The sequence below is a fragment of the Mesoplodon densirostris genome, chromosome 2, assembly GCF_025265405.1.
Source record: "Mesoplodon densirostris isolate mMesDen1 chromosome 2, mMesDen1 primary haplotype, whole genome shotgun sequence".
Lineage (NCBI taxonomy): Eukaryota > Metazoa > Chordata > Mammalia > Artiodactyla > Ziphiidae > Mesoplodon > Mesoplodon densirostris.
This window is the reverse complement of record NC_082662.1, coordinates 7,691,815-7,710,637: the sequence shown is the minus strand read 5'-3', so window position 1 is coordinate 7,710,637 and position 18,823 is coordinate 7,691,815. Positions and strand designations below refer to the sequence as shown.

Genomic DNA, 18,823 nt, shown 5'->3' with positions numbered 1-18,823 from the left:
GAAGGAACTGCATGTACGATGGCTGTTAAAAGAAAAAATAAAAGGTTTCCACTTGAGATGGAAAACCAGATGAAGCAGGAGAGAGACAGGAACTGCTGGAACAACGGCTGTGGGTAGATGAGAGGAGATGGGATCCGCGGTGCAGCCTGCAGTCAGGGCAGGGACAGTTCAAGCCCAACAAGAACTGGCCACACATTCGAGTAGGTGGGTGGAGGCATGATCGAAGCTTAAGGAGGTAAGTTCCCTTCTGCCTGCATCTGTTTTCTCCACGAAATAGGCAGGCAGGCCACCAGGTGAGAGTGTACATGGAGAATGAGGTGCCACAGATTGGAAGAGAAGGTATGATATAGACTGTGGGAGAGTGAACCAGGAAACACGGTATAACTACCTGCTAGTATTCAGGGTCCACTTGAGTTTGTGATCACAAGTCTGAAATGAGACAGCTAGTATTGTTTTTCTCTAGCCTTATTCCACAGCAAGAGACCAAGAATAGGAGGGGAATGGGATTTAAAACGAGGACTGTGGTTTAACCAAGTGAGTAAGACAAAGCGAGAGAGAGGCCAGAGAGGGAGTGACAGTAGTGTCTGATGATGGAAGTTCCACAGGGTGAGGAGGGAAGTGAGAACACGAGGGGAGGAAAAAGCAAAGCAAGTGATGGGTCAGTGGACTGCAGCCCCGAGGGAACCCTCAGGATTTGGGCACAGAGGGGTGAGCTAGAAAGCTGAAGGTGGTGATCAGAAAATCACTGACAATGAAAGATCTAGAGTCTGACCATGGCAGTGAGTGGGTGGAGTCAGGTGGAAGCAAAGGTCGCTGAAGGAGAGGAGCTCAAGAAACGGAGAGGTCGGAGCGCTGGAAGCGTCGTCTATGTGGCTACTGAAACCATCATGAATTAAGACAGAAATGGTATTGGAGAGACAGACATTGGACAGAACTGTGGGTGGGGGGGTCAGAGGATAAGCCACGACAAGCTAGAGGAGTGGGGAATACCGTCTGGTGACACGAGATTGAATCCCATGTGTTTTTGGGGTGGAGGAAGAATGGTCTAGAAGAAATGAGAATGTGACAGAGGAAGAGCACAGATCCAGTGAGAGCACCAAGGGGAAGGGATGTGCACAGAGCAGAATTCTGCTGGTGACTGAGCAGGGGGATTTCAGAATTTGAGGAGGTGGGGAGGTGGGGTGGGAAAGGTACATGTAACAAACCATGTAATGATTAGAGACTGTGAGATGAGGGATGAGGACATGGGAGACCAGGTGGCTGACGTGAGCGGGCATAAGGGGCACGCCGAGATTCTTCCTGGTGGTCCCAAAGAGACACCGTGCCGTGGCTGGGGGGGTGGAGGAGCTTGCCAGGAGCAGGCAGAGTTCTGGGTCTCCTGCCTGACCTTTGCTGACGCAGTGAAATTTTAAGCGCCTCCCCTTGCCACTATATCTTCCCTGGACAGTTTCCAGCATCCTGGGTGGGGTCTGATCACGGTGAGACAAGCAGTGCTATTGGTAGCACAGCTTCCAAGGAAAAGAAGGAAACACGGTTGGAATCCTGAGCCCATGTCCTGTTAGAGACCATCACGCCTTCTCTAAGCAGTGTACACAGGAAACATTTCAGGCACAGGCGTAGTTTACTACTAATTGGTGATTTCGCCTGAATCTCTCTCACTTTTATAATTAACAGATTTACGTAGACGCATTTACATTTGCATGGGGAGAAGCCTACAATGATGCCTAATGAGAGTTACAGTAACAGAAACTCTGCAGATACTTTAAATTGACAAGTTATCCTAGACCATGAAGATAGATTATTCCGAGGTGACAAAGGGAGAGTGCATTAAATGACTGCAGAGCTGACAATCATATATTTCATTATCAGGTGATATGATGATCAACGCAGGTCTCTTAGCATCTGCTTTTCCCTAATTAAAATCGTAATTATTAAAATAATTATAATGGTAATAATGATTATGTTTGAGAGAAAAGTTCACTTAGTGAAAAGACAGGTATTTTCAAACATACAGTGTGAGTCAATATCAGCATTTCCCACCAAAGACAGTCCTGGATATCAACTGTGAGCTCATTAATTATAAAGAAATAAACCTTTACGATAGTTAAACAATTGTCAATGAGACAGATAGAAAACATCACATCAGGTGAACTTTCATACCCTGAAATTTTAGAGAGTTCTATGGCAATGCAGAATGAAGACAAGGAGATCCATAATCAGAGGCTTGTCTTTTTTTTTTTTTGTGGTACGCGGGCCTCTCACTGCTGGGGCCCCTCCTGCTGTGGAGCACAGGCTCCGGACGCGCAGGCTCAGCGGCCATGGCTCACGGGCCCAGCCGCTCTGCGGCATGTGGGATCCTCCCGGACCGGGGCACGAACCCGCGTCCCCTGCATCAGCAGGCGGACTCTCAACCACTGCACCACCAGGGATGCCCCAAAATGACTGATGGTCATTTTGACCATTAGTTCAATCTTGCATATTCAGATTATTTTATCTTAAAAAAAAAGCATCAACCAAACTCATGAAATCAACAGAAGCAAATTTAGTCTTAATCTCCTTGCCATCAGAGATAAAGACCTGACCCTGTTTGAAAAAAAAAGATGAAAGCTATAGAAAGGAAAACAAGTAGCTTCAACAGATCACTATCAAAACGAATAGACATGAACAAAACACACTCTAATGATCTTAATCTTTAAACTACTGCTTGCAGGATTTTAAACAGTTGCTGTTCAATTCAGCAATTGTTCAATTCATTTTATGTTGTTGTGGAAACATCACAACTGTAAGAGCAAGCTTACAGTCGTGGGAACTATAAATGTGTCCCAGGTGTGAAGGCAAGGCTTACCTGATGCACCTATGGGGGAGGTAGCTGGGGTCATGTGGACATTGAGACCAAGACTCTGGGACGGGCCTGGGGCTGAGGCTGCTACAGGAGGCCCCGGAGGGCTCTCCCTCTGGGGAGAGGTGAGCGGGGTGTTTGGCTGGGAGGTCTGTCCACCAGCAAGTCGTGCCAGGCGCCTCCGTCGGATCTACAATGAGAGCGAAAGGGCATTTTATAACTGAACAGCAGAAACACAATTCTGCCAAAGAACAAAAACGTAAATGTTACCAATAAGCATACTAGAGCTTGACAACTAAATACGCCTTGAGAAAAAAGCACTCATTCGAGACAAGTGATAACTGTGTACCAGTAGTTTTATAAGCTACCACCTCACATTTTAAAAACTGAATCTTTTTTTTTTTTGGCCACACCACACAGCTTGTGGGATCTTAGTTCCCCGATCAGGGACTGAACCCAGGCCCTCGGCAGTGAGAGCTCGGAGTCCTAACCACTGGACCGCCAGGGAAGTCCCCAAAACCTGCATCGTCATCACCTTACCACCTCTGTTTATTGAACCTTCTTGAGTGACACTGTGAATTTATAATAAGCATACAACACTTTTAAACACACTAAAGCTTGTTGTTATTGTAATAAAACTACATAAATTTGGTCATATTAATAGGTAGGATATGAAATAAATATAAGTCACTGAAACAGTGAAAGTAACAAAAGTTATACTAGGACAAATTTTACTCTCCCTTTCAAGAACAAAATGATTAGATTTTTCTTACTTAATTTCAATAAAAACATAATCAACAACTTCTTCCTTATAATGACATCTCAGAGTTATCAAGTGATTACAAATATGTACCACAAAATCCTGGTGGATCACAGAAATGGTTTCCCCACATTTTGATAGTCATTAATTCATAACCAGGCAAAAAACTCTGAGCACCGGCCCTCCCAGGCAGTGGGCATACGCGACAATTACGATAAGGCTTCTGGCTCTAAGTAGGCATCAAAGAAGCAAACCAACTAGGTTGCTCACACCCTTTCCATTATGAATAAGTTAGATGAAAAAGTTAAATTACGACAAATGCTAATGGGGACAGACCTCAGCTGAACTAAGAATCTATTTGCCATCCTAACATTGTTGGAAATCTGCTCCTTCTATTGTTCAGACAACAAGAACATCCTGATTCTTGACCCCAACGTTCGGAAGCCCCTCCCTGTGCCCCTGCTGTAAACACATCTATCGATGAATTTATACAAAATCCTGAAGTTGTTTGGTCACAAAAAAAAACTTGTATAAATTATTTACTATTGTGATTAGATCTACACAAAGTTGTCTTTTCACTGTCTGTGTTTTGTTAACGCGAAATTAAATTGTAGTTATAAGTAAAAGTTGGCTGCCTAGGGCACAATAATTGTATATTCAGTTTAACAGAAATAAAAGAATATGTGTCTTAAAAAAAAAAAAAACCCTCACTGAAAGAAGCTAACGGGGCTTCCCTGGTGGCACAGTGGTTGAGAGTCTGCCTGCCGATACAGGGGACACGGGTTCGTGCCCCGGTCCGGGAAGATCCCACATGCCGTGGAGCGGCTGGGCCCGTGAGCCATGGCCACTGAGCCTGCGCGTCCGGAGACTGTGCTCCGCAACGGGAGAGGCCACAACAGTGAGAGGCCCACATAACGCAAAAAAAAAAAAAAAAAGAAGCTAACGAAGTTGTTCTCTCAGGAATACTTCACTGGGTGGGGGGGGGGGATGGACCAGAAACACCACCCCCAACCTGTTCCCAATGCAATTATCAAGCCAGAGACCCAGGGTCTGTGTTCCCAGCTTCTCTGCTGCCCTTCACCGCCTCAAACACAGACAATTTACCACCAAGTCCTGTTCCTTCTGCTGGAGTCCACCCTCCCTGCTCAGCTCCTCCGCCACCACCCTCTCTCACCAGGACCTCTGCAAAAGCTTCCTAATGGATACACCTGGGTCCACTCTGGCCTGGTGAGGGCAGAGGCCCCATCCGCCTTTCTTCAAACATTTTCAAAGCTTTAGATTTCTGAAATGCACATCAAAACCACAATAAGCTAATACCTCACACCCACTAGGATGGCTACTATCAAAAAAACAAACAAAAACCCATAAAATACCAACTATTAGCAAGGGTGTAGAGAAACTGGAACCCCTGTACACTGTTGTTGGGAATGTAAAATGGTGCAGCCACTATGGAAAACAGTATGGCAGTTCCTTAAGAAATTAAACATAGAATTACCATATGATCCAGTAATTCCATTCATAGGTATATACCCAAAAGACCTGAAAGCAGGGACTCAAACATGTATTTGTTTACCCATGTTCATAGTAAAATTATTTCCAAAAGTCTATTAATAGATAAATAAAATGTGCTCTAAACATAAATGGAATATTATTCAACCTTAAAAAGGAAATTCTGACTGCAACACGATGAGCCCCAAGCACTTTATGCTAAGTGAAATAAGGCAGTCACAAAAAAGACAAATACTGTATGATTCCACTTACATGAGGCACCTAGACTAGTCAAATTCATAGAGGCAGAAAGTAGAATGGTGGTTGCCAAGAGCTAGGGAGATTTTTTTTTAATCTAAGTATAGAATAAAATCCTAAATGATAAGAAAGCATGTATTACCTAGATTCCCCTGCAACCCATTCTCCACACAGCAATCACAGTAATTCTTTAAAAACACAAATCACAAGGCTTCCCTGGTGGCGCAGTGGTGACGAATCCACCTGTCAATGCAGGCGACACAGGTTCGAGCCCTGGTCTGGGAAGATCCCACATGCTGCAGAGCAACTAAGCCCATGTGCCACAACTACTGAGCCCACGAGCCACAACTACTGAAGCCTGCGCGCCACAAGTACTGAAGCCCGTGTGCCTAGAGCCTGTGCTCCACAACAAGAGAAGCCACCACAATGAGAAGCCCAAGCACCGCAAGGAAGAGTAGCCCCCGCTCGCCGCAACTAGAGAGAGCCTGTGCACAGCAACGAAGACCTAACACAGCCAAAAATAAATGAATAAAATAAATAAATAAATAAAAAGAAAAGCTAGGCATGAAAAAGCAAAGACTGCATGATTCCATTTTGATAAATTTCAAAAACAAGAAAAACTGAACTGTAACATTAGTCAGGATAGTGGTTACCTTTGGCAGGAGGTGCGGGGGTACAGGGAGGATGGCTGGGGGAGGCATGAGCGGGCATCTCGGGAGCTGGTAATGGTCTTTTGTCTTTTTTAATGAGATGCTAGTTTCACAGGTGTGTCCACCCTGTGACAATTCATTGGGTTGTATACTTACAACTATGGGTAGTGAGTTCATGGGTGTTCATCATATTACTCTTCATAACTTATACGTTAAATATAGTCTTTTACACGTTTCAAATAGGAGATATATATATATATATATATACATATATATATATACATATATATATATATGTATATATATATATATATATATATTTTTTTTTTTGCAGTACGCGGGCCTCTCACTGTTGTGGCCTCTCCCATTGTGGAGCACAGGCTCCGGATGCGCAGGCTCAGCAGCCACTGCTCACGGGCCCAGCCGCTCCGTGGCAATGTGGGATCTTCCCGGACCGGGGCACGAACCCGTGTCCCCTGCATCGGCAAGCGGACTCTCAACCACTGCGCCACCAGGGAAGCCCCAAATAGGATATAATTTTTAAAAATAAATCCTACTTATCCCTCAAGGCCCACTGGAAATGCTACCGTCTTTATGAGGATTCTCCATTTTTTTTAATTTAGTGTAAATTAAAATACCTTACACAAACACTGTGCTTACTACCTGATACTGAAATTAAGGCCGTATTTTCATTTTAAAATGTGTTTGTGTAGACACACCAGTACAACAGAAGAGACTTAAATTTTCAAGGAAACCAGCATTTGGGGATTTGCTAGAAGTTAAGTTTCATTACTTTAGAGGCAGCTAAACTTAAGAGCCCGTGCTTGACTTGAAATTCAAATGCAACCTTTACTACTAACTCACTACCTAGGGGGGGCTCAAGACAAGTCACCTGACCTCTCTGGGCTTCCAGTTCCGAATCTGCACAGTGGGGATAAACAGTGCCTTCCTCAGAGAATTGTGAGAAAACCACCACTTTGCCCTGTTCTCTAATTCATTTTATGTTCACGGCTCTTACCTGACCTACTACGTATGTGATGTTTCTTTTTTTAATTTATTTATTTATTTATTTATTTTTTAGCTGCACTGGGTCTTCATTGCTGTGCGTTGCTGGGCTTTCTCTAGTTGCAGTGAGCGGGGGCTACTCTTCCTTGAGGCACGCGGGCTTCTCATTGCGGTGACTTCTCTTTTTGCGGAGCACGGGCTCTAGGCACATGGGCTTTAGTAGTTGTGACACGTGGGCTCAGTAGTTGTGGCTCACGGGCTGTAGAGCGCAGGCTCAGTAGTCGTGGCGCACGGGCTTAGTTGCTCCGCTGCATGTGGGATCTTCCCGGACCAGGGTTCGAACTCGTGCCCCCTGCACTGGCAGGCAGATTCTTAACCACCGCGCCACCAGGAAAGCCCTGTGATGTTCCTTTGTGTATTGCGTGTTCACCAGCCCCCCACTCTAAGTTTCTTCAGGCCCGGGCTTTTCTCAGTTTTTTCTCTGATGGTTCATCTGTGCCTAGAAGAGTGCCTGGCACATAGTAGGTGCTCTTTAAATATGTGCTGAATGAATTAAAGAATAAATGAAAACTATCAGAAAATGCATTGCACATAAAATTTACTGTTTAGGGAATGATAATATTACATTTGAAAAAGCACACATATTGCTTTTGAAAAAAATATGAAGCCACTTTAAATCTGGGTGCCAAGTTCAGCCTGAGATGTTACATTCAGATGTCCTCCTCAGTGATATAAACATAGAATAAATGTCCTGACTCACTGCAATACGGGCTTGAAGGAAATTTTCCAAGAAGAAAGATTTCCACCGTGCTGCGATTCCCCAATCCCTCCCCACCACCACTCCACAAACACAGGTTTAAAAAAAAGAATAAGAATCAAGACTTTGTAAAATATACTGTGGACCAGGAAGGGAGATGGAAGAGTGGAGTAAGGAAAAGAGACAGGTCTACGCATAACATGCGCTGGTAGGAGGAGACTGGCAGAACCTGTCCTGACCCCCCATCTTAAAAACCTGCTGGGAAGGGAAGAAACAGCCATGGATGGGGCAGTGCTCTGGGGGCCCCGCTGCAACGCTCTCAGTAGAAGACAGTGCCCTTCAATGGACTGACCACTTTCCACCATGGTGGAGGCTCTGAACTGGCCTAGCAGCCTGAGACCCTGGGAATTTCTGGACTGGAGACTCCCAAGAGAATGGCTTTGAGCAATCGCAGATATGAAGGCCTACCTAATTAATTTGACTATTAAGAGACGTGACCTCACTTTCATCACAAGCAGAACGTATGAGACACAACCTAAAAATAGTCCCAACACACCAAAGTATTATTAAACGTCTTCCTCTTTGCCTACTCTATACATAAGCAGGTAAGACCGGTAGAATGTCTTTTAAGTTAAGCGGAAGTCCTTTTTTTTTTTTTTTTTTTGCGGTATGCGGGCCTCTCACTGTTGTGGCCTCCCCCGTTGCGGAGCACAGGCTCCGGACGCGCAGGCTCCGGACGCGCAGGCTCAGCGGCCATGGCTCACGGGCCCAGCCGCTCCGCGGCATATGGGATCCTCCCAGACCGGGGCACGAACCCGTATCCCCTGCATCGGCAGGCGGACTCTCAACCACTTGCGCCACCAGGGAGGCCCAAGCGGAAGTCCTTTTTTAAAGAACTGTCTTCCTAGATGTCACAGAGAGTAAAAAACCAAGAGCATAAAAAAGGAACTTCCAATTCCTCAACTTACGTCCTAACCACAACTCAAAACCAAACATATTGATCATGAAATCTCATTCCTAGAGTTTTTCTTGTCTTGACTGTTTCAGTTCTTATTTCATAAACGACATTAAAATAGGGGTTTCCCGGGAATTCCCTGACGGTCCAGTGGTTAGGACTCAGTGCTTTCACTGCTGTGGGCCTGGGTTCCACTGCAGGGGGCACAGGTTCAATCCTTGGTCGGGGAACTAAGATCCTGCAAGCCACACGGCACAGCCAAAAAAATAATAATAATAGCATTTTAAAAGGATAAAAAATAAATAAAATAGAGGTTTCCCTGGAACTGTTTTATCTTGATGCAGCATTTCCTACCCTCACGTTTCTGACTAACTAAAAATAGATTCAAAACAGCCTCTGTTCAAAACAGCAAGGGCCACTGTGGTGACACGAGGCAGAAGCTAAGACAGGATGGGCCAAACTGATCCTCCTATTTTTAGTGTTTGTGTGGGGAAAAATAAATCCAAAAGGCATTGTTTTAAATTTAGTAAACAGTCATTCTACAAAAGCATCTTACTTTTCCAAATTATTAAATTCTAAAATATTAAATTCTAACATAAAGAAAAACATTTTCAAATATTTACTCTTTGGGATGGTGTCCTTCTAGAGATATCTCCTGTTTTGATTATTATTGTAGGTTTTATTTTCTTTTTTAATAGCTGGTCACATCTAAAAGTTATAAAATGCCATGACAATTTCACAATATGCCTATATCTAAGCCCAACAATATATGTCAAAGTAAATACATTCAAATTTGAACACCACAGCTCTGAGATCTAAAATTCACAAGTTTCCTTTTTAAAATTCACAATTTTAAATTAATTTTCACTTAAAGCTCCAAAAGTCTTGTCACTTAAATCCCCCCCATTTAAAAAGAATATATTAAACTCATTCTATCACTGTCACCCTATATACATGAGGCCAAAAATATGAAAAAATGCTTTTTCTTTAAATCCTAACATTACAGCAAGAAGTGACTTAAGAATTTAGGTCAAAGGTTTCAACTGAACACAAGTAAATATCTCCTTACTTCTCAATACAATCCTATAATCTCCTCTCCTGCAAAGAGGAAGTGAATACGGCACTCAGATAATAAAGTTTTCTAGGTTAGTCACTGACAATTATTGTTACTTTGGGAGGCTGCTGCAAACTCTAAGACAAAAGAATAATTAACATTAATATGATTAACACTTACCAAACCCTTATCACGTCTCAAATGCTGGTTCTAAGGGCTTCACGTATATAAACTTAGCTAATAATCCAAAGAGACGGTACATTTATTTTCCCATTTTACAGATGAGAAAGCTGAACTCAGAGAGGCTAAGTGACTTGCTCAAGGTCACACAGCTAGAAAGCCAAAGAGTAGCCTCTCTAACTCCAGAGGGTACAATCTTACCCAAACCCCACTGATCTTTTACAGAAGAAAACCCCCTCTGAAGCTGCAGCGTCTTGCAGATGGAGGCAGCCTTACCTCCCTGATGACACAGTGCTTGTCCATTATCAGTTACGAATAAAGGAATTTATGCATAGAATGTTGGTATTTCAGATACTGTATTTATATTCTAACAACATTAGAATATTAGTAAACTCTCTCTTTGATGACTGTGTATTCTGAAACAAAGAATATTTCCATTTTCTTATTTAAAATATATAGAGTATCAATAAATAAAACAGGAAAATAATGACACTTTATGAACATAATCCTGCCCCCCAAATTCAGTCCTTTGTTGGTTTTTTTGTCTACTTTGCACCAGCCACGATAGCAGGCACTAAAAGTAACAATGGGGTCATAAGCTCTATCCTTAAGGATTTCCAGATCCACTGGGGAAAGACATAGAAGAAAATCAACAATTATGATACAGCAAAATAAGGTCTGCACAAAATATAAGGAGAGTAGAAAAGACACAAAGGAGAAGAGTGCAACTCTTCTCCTTGGATAATGGATGTTTAGGGCATCCATTACCACTTCATAGGGAGGTTACACATACACACATACGTATATAATACATACCTACGGAGCTTAGTCATGCCGTATCTTTTTTTTTTTTTTTTGCGGTACGCGGGCCTCTCACTGTTGTGGCCTCTCCCTTTGCGGAGCACAGGCTCCGGACGCGCAGGCTCAGCAGCCATGGCTCACGGGCCCAGCCACTCCGCGGCATGTGGGACCTTCCCGGACCGGGGCACGAACCCGCGTCCCCTGCATCGGCAGGCGGACTCTCTATCACTGCGCCACCAGGGAAGCCCAGTCATGCCCTATCTTTTAAAGAAAACAATGTGTTCCCTATTCACTTCGATATCTCCTGCTCTTAAAAGAAGGTATATTTTTATGTTATATGTATTTTACCACAGTATTTTTTTTTAACTGAATTGAAAAAGCAGGTTGCAAAAGGGCACACACTGTGATTCCATTTGGGTCTACTTACATTACAATAGGTATTGGTGCAAATGAAAATGGCAATGATACATAATAAATTTCTATTTTTGCCCATCTTCCTTCTCCTTTCACACAATTTCTGGTGAAGAGAATGAAACTATTATTATCTCCTACGATGTCCATAAAACCTGAAAACATTCAGATGCAAGTGCTGCTCTGCTCCAAATCGTCCTCCCTCCAAGGACCCAGGATGACAAAGTAGCCTCTACAGGGAACACTCCCACTTGTCAAGGCTAAGGGAGAGGGGCGTGCACACTGGGTACCGGCCCAGAAGGGAGCAATTCGTTTCTGCTCACATCTCATTGGCCGAAACAAGTCACATGACCACACCTGCAGCCAGTGGGGCTGAGAAACATAAGCTTCCGCCAGGAAGGGGCAGGGAATATCTTGACAATGAAACAGTCTAGGGGCTTCCCTGGTGGCGCAGTGGTTGAGAGTCCGCCTGCCGATGCAGGGAACGTGCCCAGGTCCAGGATCCCACATGCCGCGGAGCGGCTGGGCCCGTGAGCCATGGCCACTGAGCCTGCGCATCCAGAGCCTGTGCTCCGCAGCGGGAGAGACCACAGCGGTGAGAGGCCCGCGTACCGCAAAAAAAAAAAAAAAAAAAAAAAAAACCCAAAACCACAGTCTAGTGCAGCAGAGGCTCTTTCTTCTTCAGCGCACACACTGGCCAGGTGTTAGGGGCCACTTCCTGTACTGCCCCCTCTTTCTCCCTAGCACACTCCTCTCGAAGACAACTGCCCAGCATCCCCTCCTCAGGTCTTTGCTCAAATGCGACCTTCTCAGTGCGGCCTTCCCTGGCCACCTCCTGTCCCCCATCTCTGCTTTATGGTTCTCTGTACTTTCAAACAGTTCGGTCAAAACCAACATGTATGTTTACGTATGTATGTTTACACACACACACACATACTAAGTGAATACGGAAAAAGGCAACGCTAACACATGATGAATCCATCCAGGTGACTCGATCAATCTTTCTGCAGATTTGAACATTTTCAGAAAAAAAACTTGAGAGAAAAATTACACCTACCAGCCCACCCGGCTTGGCTTTTCTCTAGCTGTGTTCAGCTGCACACAGTAGGCATGAAGTTGGAGCAGCCAGGGTTGCCCATGAGTATGAGACAGTGAGACAGAGGGAAGGTAATGCACAGTGTGTACAAGGGGCAATTACAATGAAGCACAAACCCAAGACAAAGGAAGCCCTGGCAGCGTTCGGATTCCAGGTTCCAGTTCTTTCCCGTGACCCAGCTATCTTTCTGTCCCTGGGTTCAGAAGGAGGACCCCTGTATCCTTAAAATAAATCCCATTTTTTGCTTAAGCTGGATAAGCTGCTGTATTACTTACTGTGTACATGTTTATAAATACTCAATTCCCCAAAGACATGATCAATAGTTTGTGCACAGAATAACACCTGGCTTTTTTCACTATTAGGTTTTCAGGACTCAAAATCACTTTCGCTAACTATGTAAGTCGTTTCTGAATCAGCCCAAAGAGTAATCTTGAAAATCAAGCAACATACAAATTCTACAACATAACACGCTGTGCACATTACCTGACTAGAGTTTCTTCCTCAGGACAGGTAGGACTCAGCAAGCAAAGGGACACAGAGGAGCACTGGCAAAGGTGGGGAGGTTTTGTGAGAACACACAGTGTTTAAGGAATTCTGGGTTGCTTGTCAAGGATGCGTGTGAATGGCCAAAGCAAGACACAAGGCAGGAAAGACAGGCTGGGGCAAGCCCATGGTGAGCTCTGAATACCATCCTAAGGCTGAACTTTTTCATGTCAGCAAGGAAGAGATTTTGAAGGAGTCACTGGGTCAGATTTATCTTTTAAAACACATCACTCTAGTTACCATGCAGAGAATGGACTCAGGCAGGACAAAGCGAGCCTGGGCAAGGGGGACGCTGCAAAGGACAGTTCCAGGGATATTTAATGTGTATAATCAACAGAACTCGGTCATTATTTTGGAAGTGAGATGTGAGGAAGGGTGGAGAGTCTAGATTTCGGGCCAGGATACCTAAGTGGATGGTAAAATTCCTAAAACTGAGAATAGAGGGGAGGAGTTTTTAAGAAGAGAAGATGAGTTATGATTAGACTACTGGGTATGAGATGCCTGTAAGAATATCCAAACAGAAATGCCCTACAGGCAGCTGACATTTGCTTTATTTATGGTTATCATTTCCTTGTTCTAACAAGGATCGAAAATGATTAACAAAAAAACACATAAAATACATTTTTAATTTAACTTAATTAAATTAAAATCAAATATTGATAGATAAGGAAACTAGGACAGAAATAAGATGATGACAGAAAAAATCAGATAAAGCCAGAAGCGAGATGAGTACACATTATGCATGTAGTTTACCAACACAGTATGTGAGTGACAACACATATCACATATTCAGTATCAGCAGATGCTAATGCCAAAATATGACTCAGAGAAAGCAATCAATTTTAGAGTGGCCCAAATGAGGAAGGAGGGCCTTGCCTCACCTTTGTGGCGTGGCTTGATTTTAGGATAGACTTCAGAGTACTAAGGGCAGGGATTCAAAACCTGAGGGTCACGAGGATCTCCAGTTTTCATAAGATTTGTAAAGAGGTCCCTGACTCAGAACAGATTAAAAATCACTCTCTCGGGGAATGAATGGGCGGCATATCCTTCACTCGATCCCCCATAAACATGTGCCCTCAACAGAACTCCCGGTGAGCACTGAGCTGAAGCAAGTTTCAGTGGCCCTCCAGTGATACCCCAAAGCAGAGCCGTGTGTAGAAGTATAGCTGCTGAGAAGACACGCACCCTCACTGTCTGCCAGGCTGGGGCAGCTGGAGATCTGGGTCCAGATCGCAGGCAGGAGATATGAACTTGCAAGTCATCAGTACCAACACTTACATGGCAGATAATTCTAGGTACCGAGAACAGAAATTTGCTATCTAGTTCACATCCATCTCCCGAGGGCTGCAGAATCGAGCATGGACCACAGGAGCACTAAATAAGTACCTGGAGAATAAATAAGTGAAGGCCCAGTAAAAGGGTGTTCATTCGTGCATGCATTCATTCATTCAACAGATATACCTTGAAGGTAGGGAATGAAGGGATTCGAGAGTAGAGTCCTGAGAAGCATCATCATTTAAGGTACACAGGAAAGAGCAGTCTGTGATGGAGACAGAAAAGAAAGAGAGAAATCAAGAAAAGCTGTATCCCCATGATATCCAAAGGAAGAGACTTTGAAAAAAAGAAGTGGTCACCATGGTCAAAATCCAAAGAGAGGTTAAATAACACATTCTGAAAAGTGCCAAGGGGTTTGTCAATCAGGTGGTCTTAGCAAGAGCAATCTAAGTGGAAAGATGAAGGAAAAAGCCTCCCCAAAAAGCACAGGAAAGGAGGGGGGACTGAAAAATGAGTGGGGCTAAGAGAGCTACCCTTGTGAGAGCCTAGTCTGTGAAAGTAGAGCCAAGGGATCAAGTGACAGCAAGAGGGGAATGCAGGACTAGAGGTGGCATCTTGTTCTTCGAACCAGAGTGAACTGGACATTTTATTAATCAAAACTCGTCATGTTCAAGAGGGAGGACGCCAGATAGAGCAGACGTACAAAGGTAGGAAACAGCAGAGTATGCAAAGTATATACACACTGAGAAAATCCGGGAGGGCAATCCCCCCGCCAAGTTAACAATGGTTCTCTCTGGATAACAGGTTTACAGGTCATTCTTGCTTTTCCCTTTATTCCTGATTATGGAAGTCTTCGACAATGAATCATGCAGAATTCAGTGAATCTGTACTACTGAATTTATAATCAGAAAAAAGTAATTTTAAACGAAGAGGGTAGGTTAGAAAAATTTCTAAAATCAATTTCCAAAAATCAAAAAAAAAATCATATGTTAGAAGGTTTAGTTGTGGGGGGAAAATACCTAACCTAGAAAAAAATAGTGGAAGAAAGTATATACACCAAAATGTCAACTTACAGGTATCCCTGGAGGGTGAGATTCTGAGCAAAGATTTTGCTTCTACCTTCTGTTTCTTATTTTTATTTTTGCCTCATAATACAATGAACCTAAAGTACATTTAATTGTAGCATCTGCAGTTCTCTACCCTTCCTTTAATGGCAAGTCATAAAAGGGAGGTATCAGAAGAAAGGAACAGACAGCTGGTCGCATTCCTGTGACTGTGCACCGTTAAGTTGTAACACATGAATTTAACAGCTCAACGAGCCCAGATCCCATACTCCAAATAAAGGACCAAGCCCTCCAATCAGCTGAAACCTGCCACAGGACACACAAAAGCACAGCAGAGAGAGACAACAGTGGACCAGTAGTATCACCTCTGCAACCTGTCTTCCAATCATTTTCTGCTTCACTTTCCAGATTACCCACCCAACTCAATGTTTACTCCAAGCTACAAGAAGCCTGCTTTCTCTACTGCATTCCCTCTCCAAAGGATATGATGACCATGCTCACGACTGACTCCCAGATTAAAACCTTAAAGCATCAGTCCTTTTCCCAAACATGCCTCCCCGGCCCAGACGTGTCACCCACGGCAGGGGGACCATGGATCCCAGCAGCGCACTCCAGGTGCTCCTGTCTAATTTTAACAGAGCCCCTTCCCCTCTCGAAAGAGTCCTGGTTTGGACACGATCATTTCATGGTCACTTGCTATCTGTCTGGCTGTCCTGCGTTCAGCACCCCCGGGCCGGTGCCCCCTCTATTCCAGCGCCTGTCTTTACCCACCTCCACTCAGTTGCCTGCCAGGCTCCCCTTCCCTTCCCTGCGAAAGGAATGCAGACAAGGTAAGTTATCCGACCTCCTCCATGAGTACTTTTCTAGTTGAGTACATCTCTCAAAAATAAAGCACAAAATTCTTACACAGGCTAAGTTCCAGCAGTCACTGGCAAAATACACAATTTTCCAACTAACTGTCTTTTGAACTCTACTACCCTGGCTGCTTTACCATAGGGCACTCACACCCACGTGTCACTAGTCTAACGACCAACCCCACAGTCTGGCTCATGACAAAGAAATGATTTTCTTGTCATTAGAAAAGAGACTATAAACAGTTTTGTCTCAGGGAGAAAAAAAGGTTTGACCCTTAGTAATTCTCCAATGCCAGGCAGTGATAACATGGTTTTTCATTACATGGAGTTTTATAAAGTCCAACAAAAATGACTGATGTCAATATTTTCTACATCTGATCCATAGTATGCAGAACCCTGGGTATGTGTTAGGTATGTGCCTAAGCACGTTCTGCCAGAGGGAGAGGGCTAAGAACCAAAGGCATAGCTGCCTGATTATCCAAAGTACTTTCCTGAGTCACCCTGTAACACTGAAAATATTCATTAATAGTATTACTTCAAATTAAAATAATAAATAGCTTATAACAATACTTATTCTAGACTCTTCATCAACATTTGATATTAGAGCAATTTTTTAAAAAAAGCATTCCGCTTGAAAGTAAAACAAGGGGGCAAAAGAAGAGGAAGTAAAACAAGAGACCAAGCGCAGTGGGTGAGCGACTGCTGCTCCAGGTCCCGTCTTCACAGCCTTCAACGGGACGAGCTCTCCTGGGGCCAGCTCTGGGTCAAAATCCCAGCTGTACCCATTTCCAGCTGTGTTACCTCTCTGGGTCTTGGTTTCCCCATTTGGCAGCAGGTGATGATATAAATATCACTCATCTTGCGAGACAGTCATCAGAGATAAAGGTAACGCAACACATTACCTGGGCTGGTCTCTCTCTATGGGCGTGTGGCCTACCTCCCCGCAGCGCCGCACAAGGAGAGCAGGGACCTGGCCTACCGTGCTCACCGCCACAGCCCAAGCAGCAACGCCTACAGCAGAGAGCACTCGGTAGACATCTGCTGAACAAGCCAAGCGCCCACCTGACACACAGTAAACAGTCATTGTTTTTTTGTAGCTTCAGCCTCCACGTTTCCGCCATCCTTTTGTTCTGTCCACCTCCCTTTTAGGCTCAGACGCTGTTTTCCTTTGGCTCAGGGCTCTGTTTCACCCAAACGGTATGAATAAACAGCACAGCTACATCAGATCTGTGAAAAACATCGGATCTATTAGCTGACTGTGAAACTAGGAGAAACCACTAGAATCAAGAGCCTAACATTATACAGCAGAGAAACATCCTGAGGGTAGGATCATTTTAACTAGATCTGATTTAGAAAAAATGATTCTTACAGGGCTTCCCTGGTGGCCCTTAAATAGACGAGATGAGCCTACAGACCAAGTAGCAGCTACTTCTGACACTCTCTCACAGAACGGTTCCTGGTCACTTAAGAATGACCGAGTGAAACAGGCAATATTAAACATTTTAAAGAATTTCCTGAAGCCCAACTATGTGGAAAGAGTTTTTTAAATTGACTCACAAAATAATTACTGCTGAAACAAAAGTGTAAATTCTTCTGGGGCAGGGTTCGTGTGTTTTCTCTAATCTCTACCAAAGTTCTACGTTCACACCAACTCTGAACACTCCAAAGCCAATATTCTAGCAGATCTATATAGCAGGGTTGGGGAAAGCAGGCTCTTTCAGAGGGAGAAAACACTGATTTCTGGCCATTTCCTGTCCAGCATATTTTTGATATGAATAAAGGTTTCCTTCCTAACATGGATCATTAATGTTTAAGTTCCTCCTACAGGTTAAGCATCATCCCAGATGCCACTCAGCCCTTTTTAAAAACAGAAATGGCAATACTTTCATATAAACATCTCGTTCCAGTACGGGTCAATGTGCTTTGTTACCTGTCCACATTAACATCAAGAAAGACAAAGAGGGACTTCCCTGGTGGCGCAGCGGTTGAGAAACCGCCTGCCAATGCAGAGGACATGGGTTCAAGCCCTGGTCCAGGAAGATCCCACATGCCGTGGAGCAACTAAGCCCGTGCACCACAACTATTGAGCCTGCGTTCTAGAGCCCGCGAGCCACAACTACTGAGCCCGCGCCTGGAGCCCGTGCTCCACAACAAGAGAAGCCACAGCAATGAGAAGCCCGCGCACCACAACAAAGAGTAGCTCCTGCGAGCCACAAGTAGAGAAAGCCCGCAGACAGCAACAAAGACCCAACACAGCCAAAATTAAATAAATAAACAAATTAATTTAAAAAAAGCTTACCATTAAAAAAAAAAAGACTAAGAGGTGTCTAATGGGACACTTTCACAAGCATATTTTCCACCTGGCATTCACTAAAATTCTCCTACTCACAAGCCATTCTAATCATAACATCTCAAGGCAAAAGACTGCTTTAACGCATTTCCCTAGACCAGAAATCACCAAACTATTCGAGTGTGAGGAAATTTATACAAAGTAAAAAAGAACAAACACACAAAAGCCCTTGCAGATGACCAACCCATCTGCCCCAAGTTGGCCCCGAAGGAAAAAAAACTGGGCACTCCTGTGATGAAACTCCACGGAAATGATGCCTGGTCTGTATTTATCACAACTAAAAGGTTAACTAACATAAAAGTGGAAAGCTAATTAATTAATTAATGTTCACCAAACATAAACATATATATGCTGTCATACGGTAGCATCCTAAAACAAAAATGTCGTAAATGACACTCTAAACATCTACTCTACATAACTGATGTTCAAAGCTCAAAGGGGCTATACATTTTTTTCTCTGTGTAGATTGAATGTTAACATTTT

General features: G+C 43.8%; 1 protein-coding gene across 3 annotated transcripts in view; it reads right to left on the bottom strand.

The window, feature by feature from the left end:
- Nucleotides 1–18,823, bottom strand: part of UBE4B (ubiquitination factor E4B) — a 116,008-nt gene that overhangs the window by 82,938 nt on the left and 14,247 nt on the right. For 2 of the 3 annotated variants that reach the window (XM_060088943.1, XM_060088941.1), the window contains exon 2: nt 2,846–3,029. In XM_060088943.1, coding sequence (XP_059944926.1) covers nt 2,846–3,029 — 184 coding nt within the window. Of the gene's footprint in view, nt 1–2,845; nt 3,030–17,052; nt 17,218–18,823 lie in introns of all 3 variants that reach the window. The other variant, XM_060088942.1, reaches the window with a different exon arrangement.